The 12,775-nt window shown below is 49.2% G+C and overlaps 4 protein-coding genes across 4 annotated transcripts; 3 read left to right on the top strand and 1 right to left on the bottom strand.

The window, feature by feature from the left end:
• Window positions 1-794: 794 nt before the first annotated feature.
• Window positions 795-2,003, bottom strand: IAQ61_010238 (uncharacterized protein; the record flags this gene model as incomplete). The annotated part of the gene is given in 4 exon segments (XM_066098712.1): window positions 795-874; window positions 1,070-1,129; window positions 1,466-1,786; window positions 1,805-2,003. Coding segments are annotated over 4 exon segments (660 nt in total), but the record flags the coding sequence as incomplete, so codon positions are not given.
• Window positions 2,004-4,391: 2,388 nt separating this feature from the next.
• IAQ61_010237 (uncharacterized protein) lies at window positions 4,392-5,387 on the top strand (the record flags this gene model as incomplete). Its single annotated transcript, XM_003841568.2, has 1 exon — window positions 4,392-5,387. One exon carries the CDS (start codon window positions 4,392-4,394, stop codon window positions 5,385-5,387), a length of 996 nt encoding a protein of 331 aa, XP_003841616.1.
• Window positions 5,388-5,881: 494 nt separating this feature from the next.
• IAQ61_010236 (uncharacterized protein) lies at window positions 5,882-9,022 on the top strand. Its single transcript, XM_066098711.1, has 5 exons — window positions 5,882-7,454; window positions 7,503-7,604; window positions 7,654-7,742; window positions 7,793-8,114; window positions 8,173-9,022. The coding sequence occupies exons 1-5, from the start codon at window positions 6,851-6,853 to the stop codon at window positions 8,667-8,669; spliced, it is 1,614 nt and encodes a 537-aa protein (XP_065951256.1). The 5' UTR covers window positions 5,882-6,850; the 3' UTR covers window positions 8,670-9,022.
• Window positions 9,023-10,044: 1,022 nt separating this feature from the next.
• IAQ61_010234 (uncharacterized protein) lies at window positions 10,045-11,832 on the top strand (the record flags this gene model as incomplete). The annotated part of the gene is made up of 5 exons (XM_003841565.2): window positions 10,045-10,174; window positions 10,229-10,459; window positions 10,509-10,598; window positions 10,655-11,406; window positions 11,470-11,832. 5 exons carry the CDS (start codon window positions 10,045-10,047, stop codon window positions 11,830-11,832), a joined length of 1,566 nt encoding a protein of 521 aa, XP_003841613.2.
• Between the last annotated feature and the right edge of the window lie 943 nt (window positions 11,833-12,775).

Raw genomic sequence — 12,775 nt, 5'->3', positions numbered from 1 at the left:
GCATTTGAAATGACTATACACAGCCACGAATGCAGGACTCCTTTTCAAGACACAAGCACCCTCCAGGCCAAAGACCACCTGTCCGCTCCCCACCCCAAGCACACATTTTTTATGCTTCTACTTTGCCCCTGCATATCTTAAGTCTTCTATTGCTGGAAGTTGGCGGCCTGTGTGGGGTGTCTTGGTTGGGGAGGCCTGAAGATCGTGGCAGTGCCCCGGGGGTGGTTATACATAGCCGCACTTATAGGACCAACATTTTCATTTGACAAAGCAGCCTGTATGGGCCAACTTCATACTCATTCAGGTGCCTTATTCGTAACCTACATTCTCACAGACGACTTTGAGGAAACAGAAGCGGCCCATGATCAAGTGTAAGTTTCATATTCTGCCGTGCACATAGCCGTCATCAGAAATCTGTGTAGAGCTCACATCCAGTCAAAACTATAGTGATCTGCTGGGGAAAACCCGCACTAAGTGCATTTCCTCCCTACTGATCAGTAGATCTCACGTCAGCATCAATTGCACCAGTCGATCTATTTCGAATGCGTCAGCCTTTAGTGCTGCAGCATGTCCTTGATTGCCTACTCTTTCATTACAGTCCAGTTCACCAATCTTATGTCTACAACAGGACTAAGTGTCGATGTTCACCGCGATCAACTAAGCGGGGAGATTCCCTCCACTTGCGATTGCACGTCGGGACCAGAATCGAACGTTGGCAGAATAATATCATGTCCTCTTCAGTTCATGAATGATCTCCTTAGTAGGCGACATGCTACTTTATTGGCACTGAAGAATTACCTGAGACTAAGGGCGGCTGCCAGAGCCTTCCAAGATTTGCCGGTGAAGATATGTAACGCGAACGCAAGTGAAGACCCTAGATGTGTGCTAAGTGTTACTCTACAGTTTTCAAGCTATGATCTGAAATTAATGACAGTGCTGATGTGAATCGTATTTTCCACCATCGCAACAATGTTTCTTGGAGATGAATCTCCTCAACATCTTTGTGTACCTCTCCCAGAGCCGTCCCGAGAGACGGCTTGTAAAGCTCGGAATATTCTAGATGACATACTTTCGTAATCACGGTATGCTTTAGTCCTCAATTTGAAGATGAGTATGACGGGGCTACTGTCTCTATCCCTTATAATAGCCTGGAATTAGTCACAATGTTCTGAAGGACTAGACGTTGAATGAAGAAATAGCTAGGACATGTTAAATAAACTTTTCAAATAGAAGTCGCTGCTTCCCTCACATACATAATATTAACTAAAGCGGACGCACTCGAACCTCCTACGGCTCCAAGGTCTCATGCGCTCATGTCAGCACCACTGTAACACCACGATAATGCGGCGAATAGAGGCTGAGTGCATGCGAAAAGATTCTACATGTCTACATTAGCGCATAGTCTATTCAAATGCGCCCTTGAGTCCTAAAGTAATAATCTATGGGGCTAGCAAATTGCAATCACCTTTGAATATGAGATGCTTTTGCAGGGTCAAAATCTCTCTGGATATTCTTGTCCTTGACAAGTACTGATCTCTACTAGATTCACATGTGCGTCCAAGGCCGAAATTGGATCCGCAATGATACATGTCTGAAATTTTCAGGTCTCCATGCTGGACATCACATTGCCATTGCATTCTACGTGTACGCGGGCGTGGATTGCCGGTTGCTTCGATGACTGCTTCGATCAATACTTTCCAGGTAATTGCAGAATTAGTCGTCCTACAGGTTTCCATAACCAAATTGCCACTCGTAAGTTCACGAATCACTCCCGTAGGTAGCAAGCCTAAAAAGCGCTACTTACTCCAGTGTACATGCTCTTGGGTATAAAGAGCACCGAGAGTAGACTCAGGGTATTTTTCGGCTTCCAAAGCATCCCAAGACCCCGATCGAGCGCCAACACGCAACAGCAATGTTGTTGACATGTTGTATAAATACCCATCTATAGTACTTATGCTGCCCAGAGCCAGCAATCTCGAAATGGCGGCCAACGCCCTCAAAGCCTTGGACGTCACAGTCGTTTAATGATAGCTGCCTCCGTAGCTCTGCTTCTGACTGAGTCTCAGGAGGGGTAGACTTCCATTCCTCATGAATCATAATCAGATATCCACCGACTTTACTCTCCGCCCAGACGCCTGAGATATCAAATTAGTCGATAGGAGCCTGGCTGGCCTCGCCGTGTTCATAAAGTCACCCATTGGCTTCTCTCGAGCGACACGAGCAAAGGTACGCCGCTGTGCGCGCTGCACGTACAATAATAGTGGGGAGTGGTTGGTAGCAGGAGCTATTTAGTTCAGTGGACGAGATCTTTACATGAGTCCCAGAGGACATATTATACCATGATAACACAGGCTACAACGTGAGCATCGTCAGATCGGAACCAGGTATGGTCTAAGGCGAAATTGCAATTGATTACTATGCTATCTGATGGAAGGAGAAGTCAGTGGAGAAGGTGAGAGCTTTCCACTTGCGGTATTGAGTTACTTGGATCTGAAAGAACCTTGGAAGCTATCAAATAATCTCTGCAGAACTTCACTGGACCAACAAAACTTGGTACAGCAAGGTCGCCAACACATGTAGCACGATTGTTCAACCGCCTTCTCCGCACCGAGCGCACGATATCTGCTGGTGGAACAGAATCTTCACGATCCTGTACATTTGTACATCATTTAAATTTAGCGACTGCAGTGGTTGCTCTAGGCCTACAATCATACCGACGGGAATACATTGTGGCTAGCGAAAAAGGGCAATCGAGTTGGACGAGCGTGCGTGTAATACTCGTGATAGCAACGTTGCACTGCTGTGTAGTAATGGTAGTGTCCTGCGCGATACATGAGGTCTTGCATTTTGTTGACCTCCCCGTGTCGTTTATGCTTGCGGTATGCACGCTCCTTGAATTGAGCATTGATTTCATTCTGTTGATTAGTTCGACGATAGCCCTTTCGCTGAAGTTGTCCTACTTGCCATAGCCACCCTTTCCTGCATGAAAGTGTCCTTCTTTAAGTCTGCTTGGGCTGGCAAGTGCTGGTAGTCTGATGACAGATCATCGACTTAGCGTCCCAGCGTCCCAGGCCTGCTCTTGTCAATCCTCGCCATGCTGCTTAGCGGTTCTGCGAATGCGCCGAGAAAACCTCGTTCCAAGTACTATCCAGTATAAATAGCTGACTGTACGGCTGATACCAAATGGCATGCCTCCAGGGGTTCGGTTGTCGTGACTTGATTGGTCATTCCTTGGGATCAAGAAACAACGCTGCAAAACCATGTACAGAATGTACCACTAATCGCTCTCAGCGCGTGCTCTACTGCTGCAGCAGCGGTTCTGGAAACGATATTCTTCCCATAGATACACACCACGATACACATGAAAATAGTGAGCGAATGAGGATCATCGACAATCCTCAACGGACATTCGATATGGGATATTGCTGATGATGATGGCGGCGATTACCAGGTGTTATACAAATCTCCTCGTACACCGGTCTTACACATGTTGGGGTACCAATTGTGGTGCTTCCCCCTTTGCGATAACTTGTCTCAGTGACAGAGCTATTGAGCAGGCGTGCCTATCTACACCATAGCGTCGATCGAATGGTGGCGCAACCTATGAACCTGTCCAACACTTAGATTCACTTGCTCAAGAAGACCCCAAGATGTCGTTCAGTGCTCCAAGTGCAGGTTGCTTGGAAATGCCCGTCGTGGATTCGCCGCTGGAGACCCGGGGCTGATATTGGTGATTGCCAATGCTTCGATTCGTGACTTTTTCCTATACATTTGTGCGCGATGCCAAAGCAGCTTCCAACAAGACAGATCACAGTTCGTAATACAGCTGTACGTATCATCGATCTAAGCCACCTTGGAGTGCATGAAGGGACGGTGAGATCAGCGTCGGCAGATCGACCACGGACAGGACTTCGGGGCTTCGCGACCAATTGATCGGTGCAAGATTCCTGCAACAGCGTCCATCGTTAATGCCGACACGGATCCAGAAGTGTTTGAGGATTAAGGAGGGCAACGTCTGAAGCGCCAAGCTGAAACGAAAGGGCGGTCCTGATTCCGGGCAACACGTGACGGAGCTACTCCGCTTTCTCCCAACACAATTGATTGTGAGTGAAAAGCAACTCAAGTCACCCCTGTCACGGCGCTATTTGTGCACGCCCGCAACTAACTCCTCGCGACATGGCATTCGTACTCATCTTCCCCAGGAAACGGTAATGTCACATTCCAAGGGCGGGCCCACTGATGTTCAGCCGCATTTGTTGGAAATTGTCGCTTTGCTCTCACAACAAGGTTCGGGACGGCGTCATTGCTCCAGGACCTAGTCGGCGCAGTGTCCACAAGGCGGAAATATATTTTGGCTTGAGCTTTTGAAAATCCCATCGCCCTTCTTCACAATGTCCGCCATACTACGAGCCAGCAAAGGTCTCTCGACTGGTTCGACTGGTAGCTTCGATGAATTGTACGCCCATCGCCAAAGCCAATTGTTTCGAGACCTCGAGGTCTTGTTAGAGCTCCCACCAAGCACTTTCCGCTCCCGGCTATTAGCTCTTCCAAAAGAGTTGCGAGAAAGAATATTTGACCATGTACTGCCAGACGTAACGACCAGTCGACCGGAATTGCACACATGCCTATGGGGTGCAGATATGGTGAATGGAGAGCCCTGGAGACACGATATATTTAGTTACAACACCACAGTACCCACCAGCATTCGTTTGCGCCCGGAGCTGTTACTCATTAACAAACAAATACGAGGAGAATTGCTAGACGCATATTTTCGACAGAGCAGATTGACTTTGCACGCCGAATTACGAAATACCAGGACGAACAACGATCAGTTCGAATACTCTCCACATGTCCTTCAATTGCCCATGTTGAAGCACGTCACGCACATCCGCTTCTATGTCGAATGGAATTACACTACTTTGAAAAATGTCAACAAAGACCGACAGCTCAGAGACCTGGTAGCCATGACCGATAATCTTTTGAAGGCCATGGACAAGATCATTACGCCCCTCCAAGCCATCGAGACCATTGAGCTCTCTGTGCTCTTTTTCTGGAAATATCGGTCTGGCAAAATGTACAGTCTTTCTATGCAAGATCTCTTCGACCTGGAGGACGTCTTCAAGCGGTATGCGGAGCAGCGCTGGCTCACTCTCCTGCGCAACAACAACTCGTCAGTCTTATCGCCGAATTCTTCCGCCGGTGTGGGATACAAACTCTCGAGCGAAAAGAAGGGTACGGAGCAGAGTGGTGGGATGGAGATTTTCGTCAGCCAGGATCTCGAAGAAGCAATGGCTGTGTCACGTGAGAACAATGTTGACTTTTATGGCAATTATGGGATTTCAGACCCTTTGCCACAACCAAGTTACAGGCATGGAGCAATGATCTGATCGCTCGAGCTTGAAGATGTGATTATTAGCTGAGTGCACCATGTATTTCAAAGCCAGTATTGGAAGTGGAACTGGTACCAGCATGCATGCCACTGTCGGATGTACATCGGCACTGTTCCACACCACGGATTGTACGGATATTTGGGCCTGATTTCAAAAGTCATTTACATCTCAACTAATGAGGTCATCATTGTACTGGCGCTCTGTTATCGAAAAGTCTTTGGATAAACAGGTAGCTTCAATAAACCTTCACAAAATCAACAGCGAAAAGCTAACATCAAACATCAGCCGCACTTGCTTCTGTGCATGTAGTCGTGTTCTACACACTAACTTTACGTCGTGGGTAGATCCGTAACCGTGCGCGAGACAATTCGGCCGAGGATTGCAGATGAGCTTACGTAGTACGATCGGAGACGGAGTTTTATCAAGAGCGATTCGCTAGAGCACCACATACCCATGTTGCACTTGTTACAGTATTGCTGGCGGTCAAGTCTGACATTCCCCCCCCCCCCCCCAGACTGAAGCATAGTTAAAATCCAGTGCAAGGGATTGATTGCGCTGCAGAATTAGATGAGCTGATGAGAAGCATAGACGCATCTCAAAATATCTAGAATATCTAGGCCACTAGGAGTGATGTGTGGGTACGGGACAGTGCGGTTGATGATTGAGCTCACAGGTTGGCACCATGGCGAAGTTAGACTCTGAGTTGGGGCCCGGGAGCCTGGACTCTGTTGGCATTCACCAATCCAAGAATCAATGGCCATTTGCCATCCGAGAGTTCCACCTGTGGGAAACCAGGATAGTGGGAAAACACCCAGCTCGGCCGAACATTGTCAAGCCCAACAAAGTAACCTACCCAACTATGGCATACCTATACTAATATCTTGACCCGCATCCGTCTTATCTCCCCGCAAGGAAGTAAGGCAGGGTACAGCACTAGTCGTGTATGGAGAGTCCACTCAACGTGCGGAGAGCGTCCGCCTCCTGTTTGAGAGGTTTGAATCATGCTGTGGTGGAGCGTGTCCGGAGTTAAGGACGTTTTGAGATGCCGCCTCGGACAATGCGGCGCAGAAACAACCGCGAACTGTCGCATTTAGGCGGCTGCTAGTTGTATGTTAGCGGCACGCGACCCATCTGTATAATGGCGACAGTCTGCCATCTCATCGGCCAGCTTGTTGCATCTTTCCTCGTCATCAAGCCGAAGTCGAGTTGCTCGAGGTTCTACCTACACCGCCGCGTGAACTCCGTAAGTTAACTTCGTGGACCTCGTTACCTACCATCGATTTGTTCGCGATCCACTCCTGGCCTGGAGGGAGCTTTGTATTTTGCGATATACAAGCTACTCGGCGACTAAAAGCGCTTTTGGGACCAAACGAAGGCTGCTACGGGTTTTTTCCTGGTTCCATAACCTCTTTCAACTATTCGGCTGCCCTCGTTAGGCACAGAAGGCACCATCTCAGGCCATGAGTGGGAATAATGAATCCGCGGCAGGCAAGGAACATGAAGAACACGCTTTAGGCAAAATGGCATCAATACACCAAGTACCCAGCCATATATCTGCAGATAGCAGGTCAGTGAACGAGAGGGGCAACAGCGACGCCTCCTCTACCAGGAACGGAGACATCGAGAAGGATGCTGGCTCGAGCTTGACAAAGGCCGAGGAGAACCCAGAAGAGGAACCCGAGAGGGATCCAAATATTGTCGATTTCGATGGACCTGATGACCCGGAAGATCCTATGAACTGGAGCAACACGAAGAAATGGGGCACGGTACTCCTGGTCTCTGCCATCACCTTCCTGACGCCACTTGCGAGTTCGAATTTTGCTCCAGGTGTGCCAGAGATTATGGCAGAGTTCCATTCAACAAGCCGATTGCTCGCCAGTTTCATGGTGTCCGTCTTTGTCCTTGGATTCGCTGTCGGACCGTTGCTTATTGCGCCACTCTCAGAGATGTATGGACGGTTACCGATGTACCACGCTTGTAACCTTTTGTTCGTCATCTTCACCGTCGCAGCGGCCGTGTCGAATAGCATGGCCCAATTCATCATTTTTCGGTTTCTCATGGGCTGTAAGTACGTCGAAATGAAAATTTCGAGCAAGTGTTGACCATGATTAGGTTGGGGAGGTGGTCCCATGGTTCTTGGTGGAGGCACGATTGCGGATCTTATACCACATAGACACCGAGGAACTGCAATGGGTATTTGGATGATGGGAGTTAGTAAGTATACGCGTGCAACATCACTAGATGTATTCTAACGTTGCAATAGCGATTGGACCCTGCGTTGGACCCATTATTGGAGGCTATCTCGGCGAGGCAAGAGGCTGGCGCTGGAATTTTTGGTTCGTTGCTATCGTCGTAAGTTACGAGAAACACCGTATGAAGAGGCATCTGATTAAGAATCTCAGGCTGGCGCGTTCTTCGTCATTTCTCTGATCATGATGAAAGAGACCTCACCGGTTATCATCCTGGAACGTAAAACCAAGCGCCTACGCGCTGAGACGGGTAACGACAAGCTACGGTCCAAACTTGCCAGCGACATGTCGACCGCGCGGTTATTGAAACACTCCCTGATTCGTCCTGCCAAGATGCTCTTCCGCTCAACCATTTGCTTCGCACTCTCGCTCTACGTTGCCATCACATATGCGTACCTTTACATTCTGTTCACAACCTTCTCGGTTGTTTACAGCGAGGTGTACGGTTGGAATGGTGGTAATGCGGGCCTCGCATGTAAGCAAACCTCCTTACCCAGAGCACACGTTCCTTGGCTAACTTTTGCACGCTGTAGTCGTGGGCATAGGAGTCGGCTCCATCATCGGGCAAATCACATACGTTCGCCTCGGCAACTACCTCGTCAACAAACACATTAAACGAGGGGACTTTAAACCAGAGCATCGGCTCTACATCATGACCATGGGCGGAATCTGGCTTCCCCTCGGCCTATTCATGTATGGCTGGGGTACACATTACGGGGTGCACTATATCGTTCCCCAGATCGCGACAGCGTTTGTCGGCTTTGGCCTGTTGCTCATCTTCATGCCGGCGTCTACCTATCTGGTCGATGTATACACCGTGCATGCTGCAAGTGCGATGACGGCCATGACGGTGCTTCGATCACTCATGGCGGCCTTTGTTCCACTGAGCAGTCGCGCCATGTATGATGCGATGGGGTACGGTTGGGGGAATTCGTTGTTGGGCTTTGTATCGCTGGCGCTCGTCCCGATACCCTTTCTTTTCATCAAGTATGGTGAGGGAATACGGGCAAGGAGCACAGTGAAGCTGTGAGATTGTAGCAGGATATGAAAACAATCAATCACGCGATTGCATGCTCAGGGACGCTTCCACGCTCTTGCAGCAACATTGCCATTGTGTTAGCCTTGCTAACATTGCCGACGTCACATCCTTTCGTTGGAGGCCTCGCCCACTACAGCCCAAGTAATCATCCCGTTATTCTCAAGTGACGATGACATCGCTGCCGTCAGCAATCGATCACCAGAAGTAGAGACGATGAAGCCTTATTCAAGGGGGTGTGTACCAACGAAGACTCCAAGTGGATGTGATAGCAACAGGGCAAGCAGAATGAGGATAGCGGAGCACCGCGGTGAATATATATTAGATTTAATGACAGCTCCTAACCTCATCGTATCTTCAAGACGAACATTTCTTATAGTTGTAGACGTGCTATTCCCATACTGTGAACACCCAGCACTTTATTCTCACGCCCTACCCTAGTCTTCGCCGGCAAAAGCTCTACAGTATGTCCGGCTCTTATCACACACACACACACAAACAGACTTTAGTAAACCTATACTCGGTGCTGATAAGAATTCTAGATGAATACCTTGGAGACCTTGACTGGATATGCGCTTATTAGCAGGATTTCCTAATTAATCAAGCGGCCAAAATGATGTCCTGACTAGTTGTGGTGTAGTGAGATTGCAGCTCAACATGCTAGGTTCAGCCACAAAAAGAGAGGGTGTTGTTGAAGTAGGGACAACAGTGAACGGGTTTACTTCCTACATGCCCTAGACTTTTCACCCATTATCCTTCGATGACCCATCAAAAAGCCCAAAAATCAATCGAACGACAACGGCAGGATTTGAACCTGCGCGTCCGAAGACATATGATATCTAGTAGAATGAATCATTCGAGTCATACCCATTAACCACTCTGGCACGTTGTCTTGTTTCGTTGATATGCAATTTTCCCGATTATTAAATACATATTCTTAGATCAATTGGACATGACTCACTAGCATGGCCAGCATAGCCATACTTTTGGGCTTATGTAGACACAACGTACTCGTCAAAAACTCTTCAGGCGGGGTTTCACGCAACGGGCTGGACTCAGTATCGTGCACGGATCATCTCGATAGGTTGTGCTTTAGATCCAAATAGGCACTAGCGTTCCTCGGGACACTCCCGCGTGTGGCGCATCGGCTCCGTGCTTCCTCCAAGATTATTGGTGATCATTGGTGTCATGCAGGTCCGACAATCGCACCCCTAGAAGATACAGAATTCACAGAAAACTAACACAGTAATCTTATACCCTCCGCAGCCTGGACCGTCTACCCAAGTGCCAGGACCGCTCTGGCACATATTCCTGTCTGCTTCCTTGCGCCATGTAGGCGAAGCTGCGACGTAATTGCGTTCAAACATCCATGGTCGGCAGCATGGACTCGGTAGCTGTCGCGTCCAAGGCGGCGTCGCTCGCGTCGCCCAAGATTGTTAAGAATGCGAAGGGCAACATTGTACCAAGTAGCCAAATGGCACATATTGCCTATGGCTGTGGTGAGCCCTGCACTGACGAGACGAACCGAACCGACTTGCTGACCAAGGGCTTAGAGCATATGGGTGAGATGTTCGAGAATGCACGCAAGCAGACTCTCCAACAGTACCGAGCGATCCTACGAAATATACACGAGAAACCAAGCATAATAGCGCAGACTCACAATTCGTCCAGCGATGCGCAGCATGTTGTATCCCTGAGGCCGCTCTACCTGTGTCTACAGTGTCCCAACATCATGATCGAGGCAGATCGAGATTCACACTTTGAGACCAAATCGCACTGCTTTTGTACGTTTGGAGGATGATTTGGCAAGAGAGTTTACTAATAGGCCTGTAGCGGTGGAGTCGCGGGAGGGCAACGTCTATTGTGGCAACTGCCAGGATTTCATCTACGATGAGGCGCTAGAGGTGTTGAGACAACAAAAAGGTTCGTGATAGCCTGCCTCTCTCTGTGCTTTGAGCTGTGTTGACAGGAGTCCCTAGGCAAGAAGCGCAAGTACGAAGACACCACCACGACCGACGATCACAAGCTTGTTGTGAGCAACTCTACCTTCCTCCCATGTCGAGCGATTGGTCTGCGCGGACTGTACAACATGGGCCAGACGTGCTTTATGAGTGTGATTCTACAAACGCTCGTGCACAATCCCTTTATACGTAACTTTTACCTCTCGGAAGGACACAGGCAGGCGGATTGCGAGAAAGAGGCATGCGTCAGCTGTGCGCTCGACGAGATGTTTGTCGAGTTCCACTCGGCCGAGAAGACGGAAGGATTTGGGGCTGTCGGCTTGCTGATGGGCAGCTGGCTAGCCGGAGAGGCGCTGGCGGGATACCAACAACAGGATGCGCATGAGTACATGCAGTTCATATTGAACACGTTGCATCTGGCGAATGGCGGGACGACTGACTCGGAAGACTGCAAATGTGTGGTCCACCAGACCTTTTGTGGAAAGTTGTCAAGCACAGTGACGTGTGACAATTGTCGCAATGTGACTACGGCGCTTGATCCCTACATGGATCTCAGCCTTGATGTACGGAACCAGGCCAAGAAGAAGAAGCTCAGCGCAGGAACTGGTGATGAAACACCCCTGGATATACGCGATTGTCTGGAAAGGTTCACAGTCAAGGAGAGACTAGGTGCAGCCGAGTACACATGTCGTACTTGCGACAGCCCTCAAAACGCAACCAAGCAGCTCAGCATCAAACGACTTCCTCCCGTCCTATCCATTCACCTCAAGGTAAAGAAGGGCCCTACCTGCCCACGCAATCTTGTTCTTCTACTTCCACTAACCCCCTCACAGCGCTTCGAGCACGCGAAATCCACATCCTCCAAAATCGAGACCAAGGTCACTTTTCCGGTCAAACTCGACGTCCACCCTTATACCACTGCTCACAAGGCGGCGGTCAAGGCACTGGCCTCGAAATCCGCAAGCCTCGACTCGAACCATAACATGAATTCTCCGGCTAATAGCCTCGTGTACGAGCTGTCATCGGTGGTCGTGCACAAGGGCAAAATGGACTCTGGACACTACGTCAGTTACTCGAGAGAAGGCAACGACTGGTTCATGTTTGATGATAGCAAGGTGGTGCTTGTTGGTGAGGCAGAAGTCCTCGCTGCAGAAGCCTATCTCCTCTTTTACATGGTCAGCGGGCTCGAGGTATAATATCATTCTTTTTCTTTTGCAGAAAGGTGTTGGTGGATCCGCTGCATGTTACGCATTTTTTTTTCTTTCATCAAAATAGGTACGAATAGCGGTCCTAGTACTAGGTACTACCACCTTGTCCTCATGGTCTGGACAAGGGCGGGGGCAAAGAAACATGATTCATTACCGCACCCATGACGCAAAATATGCGAGGAATGCGTATCTGGTACAGGCTATTGTACAGTACCATTGTTCATTACAAACACAGAAATTACTTGCCAGGGTGATTATCTGTCTTGCGCGCCACTGCAGCCGTGAGACGAATCAGACGTCGTTTCGATGGCATGTTACTTGCCAGCGTTGCTCGAATAGGTAGGCAAGAAGGAACAGCAAGCTTTCCAAGGCAAACCGCAGTCTGGCGCCCGAAAACAAAGCATCGTCGCGACTCTCGACCAAGACAAAAAGACGACGCGACGACGACATTGCCCGTTATTTTCTCCCTGCGCTGCTTTTCTTGCCCGGGGGCTAAGTGAGGACGCGATGGGGATAGGGGGCCGAGGGCTACATGTGTACTATATGTATATGTATACTCTATGCACATATACATGCAGTACATAGATACACACTGTATAATTCCCAACGACACACTGTACCCAGTCGATAGCCCAAGTATAAAACGGATCTGAATCATTGGCTTTGCTTTCCTCGGGACCGACAGCGTGGTCCAGCTCGGCAAGTGCGCATCCTGCGAAACGCAGCCAAGGGGCCGAATTGCGGCCGGTCGATGGTTTGGGTTCATCGAGATTTTTTGGGGGGGTTTTTTTTTTGGGGGGCGAGTGGGTGGTGTGAGGTTGAGGGGCTTGAATTTGGGAGAATGGGATGCAGGCGATTGTGTGTGTAACTGGTGTTGTCTCACCCAGGCCATGGGCATGATTATTTTCACAAAGCAGTAGAACACAGACAA

This window comes from Plenodomus lingam, assembly GCF_022343315.1.
Source record: "Plenodomus lingam strain CAN1 chromosome Unknown contig_8, whole genome shotgun sequence".
Taxonomy (NCBI): Eukaryota; Fungi; Ascomycota; class Dothideomycetes; order Pleosporales; family Leptosphaeriaceae; genus Plenodomus; species Plenodomus lingam.
This window is presented reverse-complemented; position numbering and strand designations above follow the sequence as displayed.

Coding starts and splice junctions, on each gene's coding strand:
- IAQ61_010236 (XM_066098711.1), top strand. CDS start 6,851: ATGAGTGGGAATAATGAATCCGCGGCAGGCAAGGAACATGAAGAACAC. Junction 7,455..7,502: donor TTTTCGGTTTCTCATGGGCT/GTAAGTACGTCG, acceptor GACCATGATTAG/GTTGGGGAGGTGGTCCCATG. Junction 8,115..8,172: donor TGGTAATGCGGGCCTCGCAT/GTAAGCAAACCT, acceptor TGCACGCTGTAG/TCGTGGGCATAGGAGTCGGC.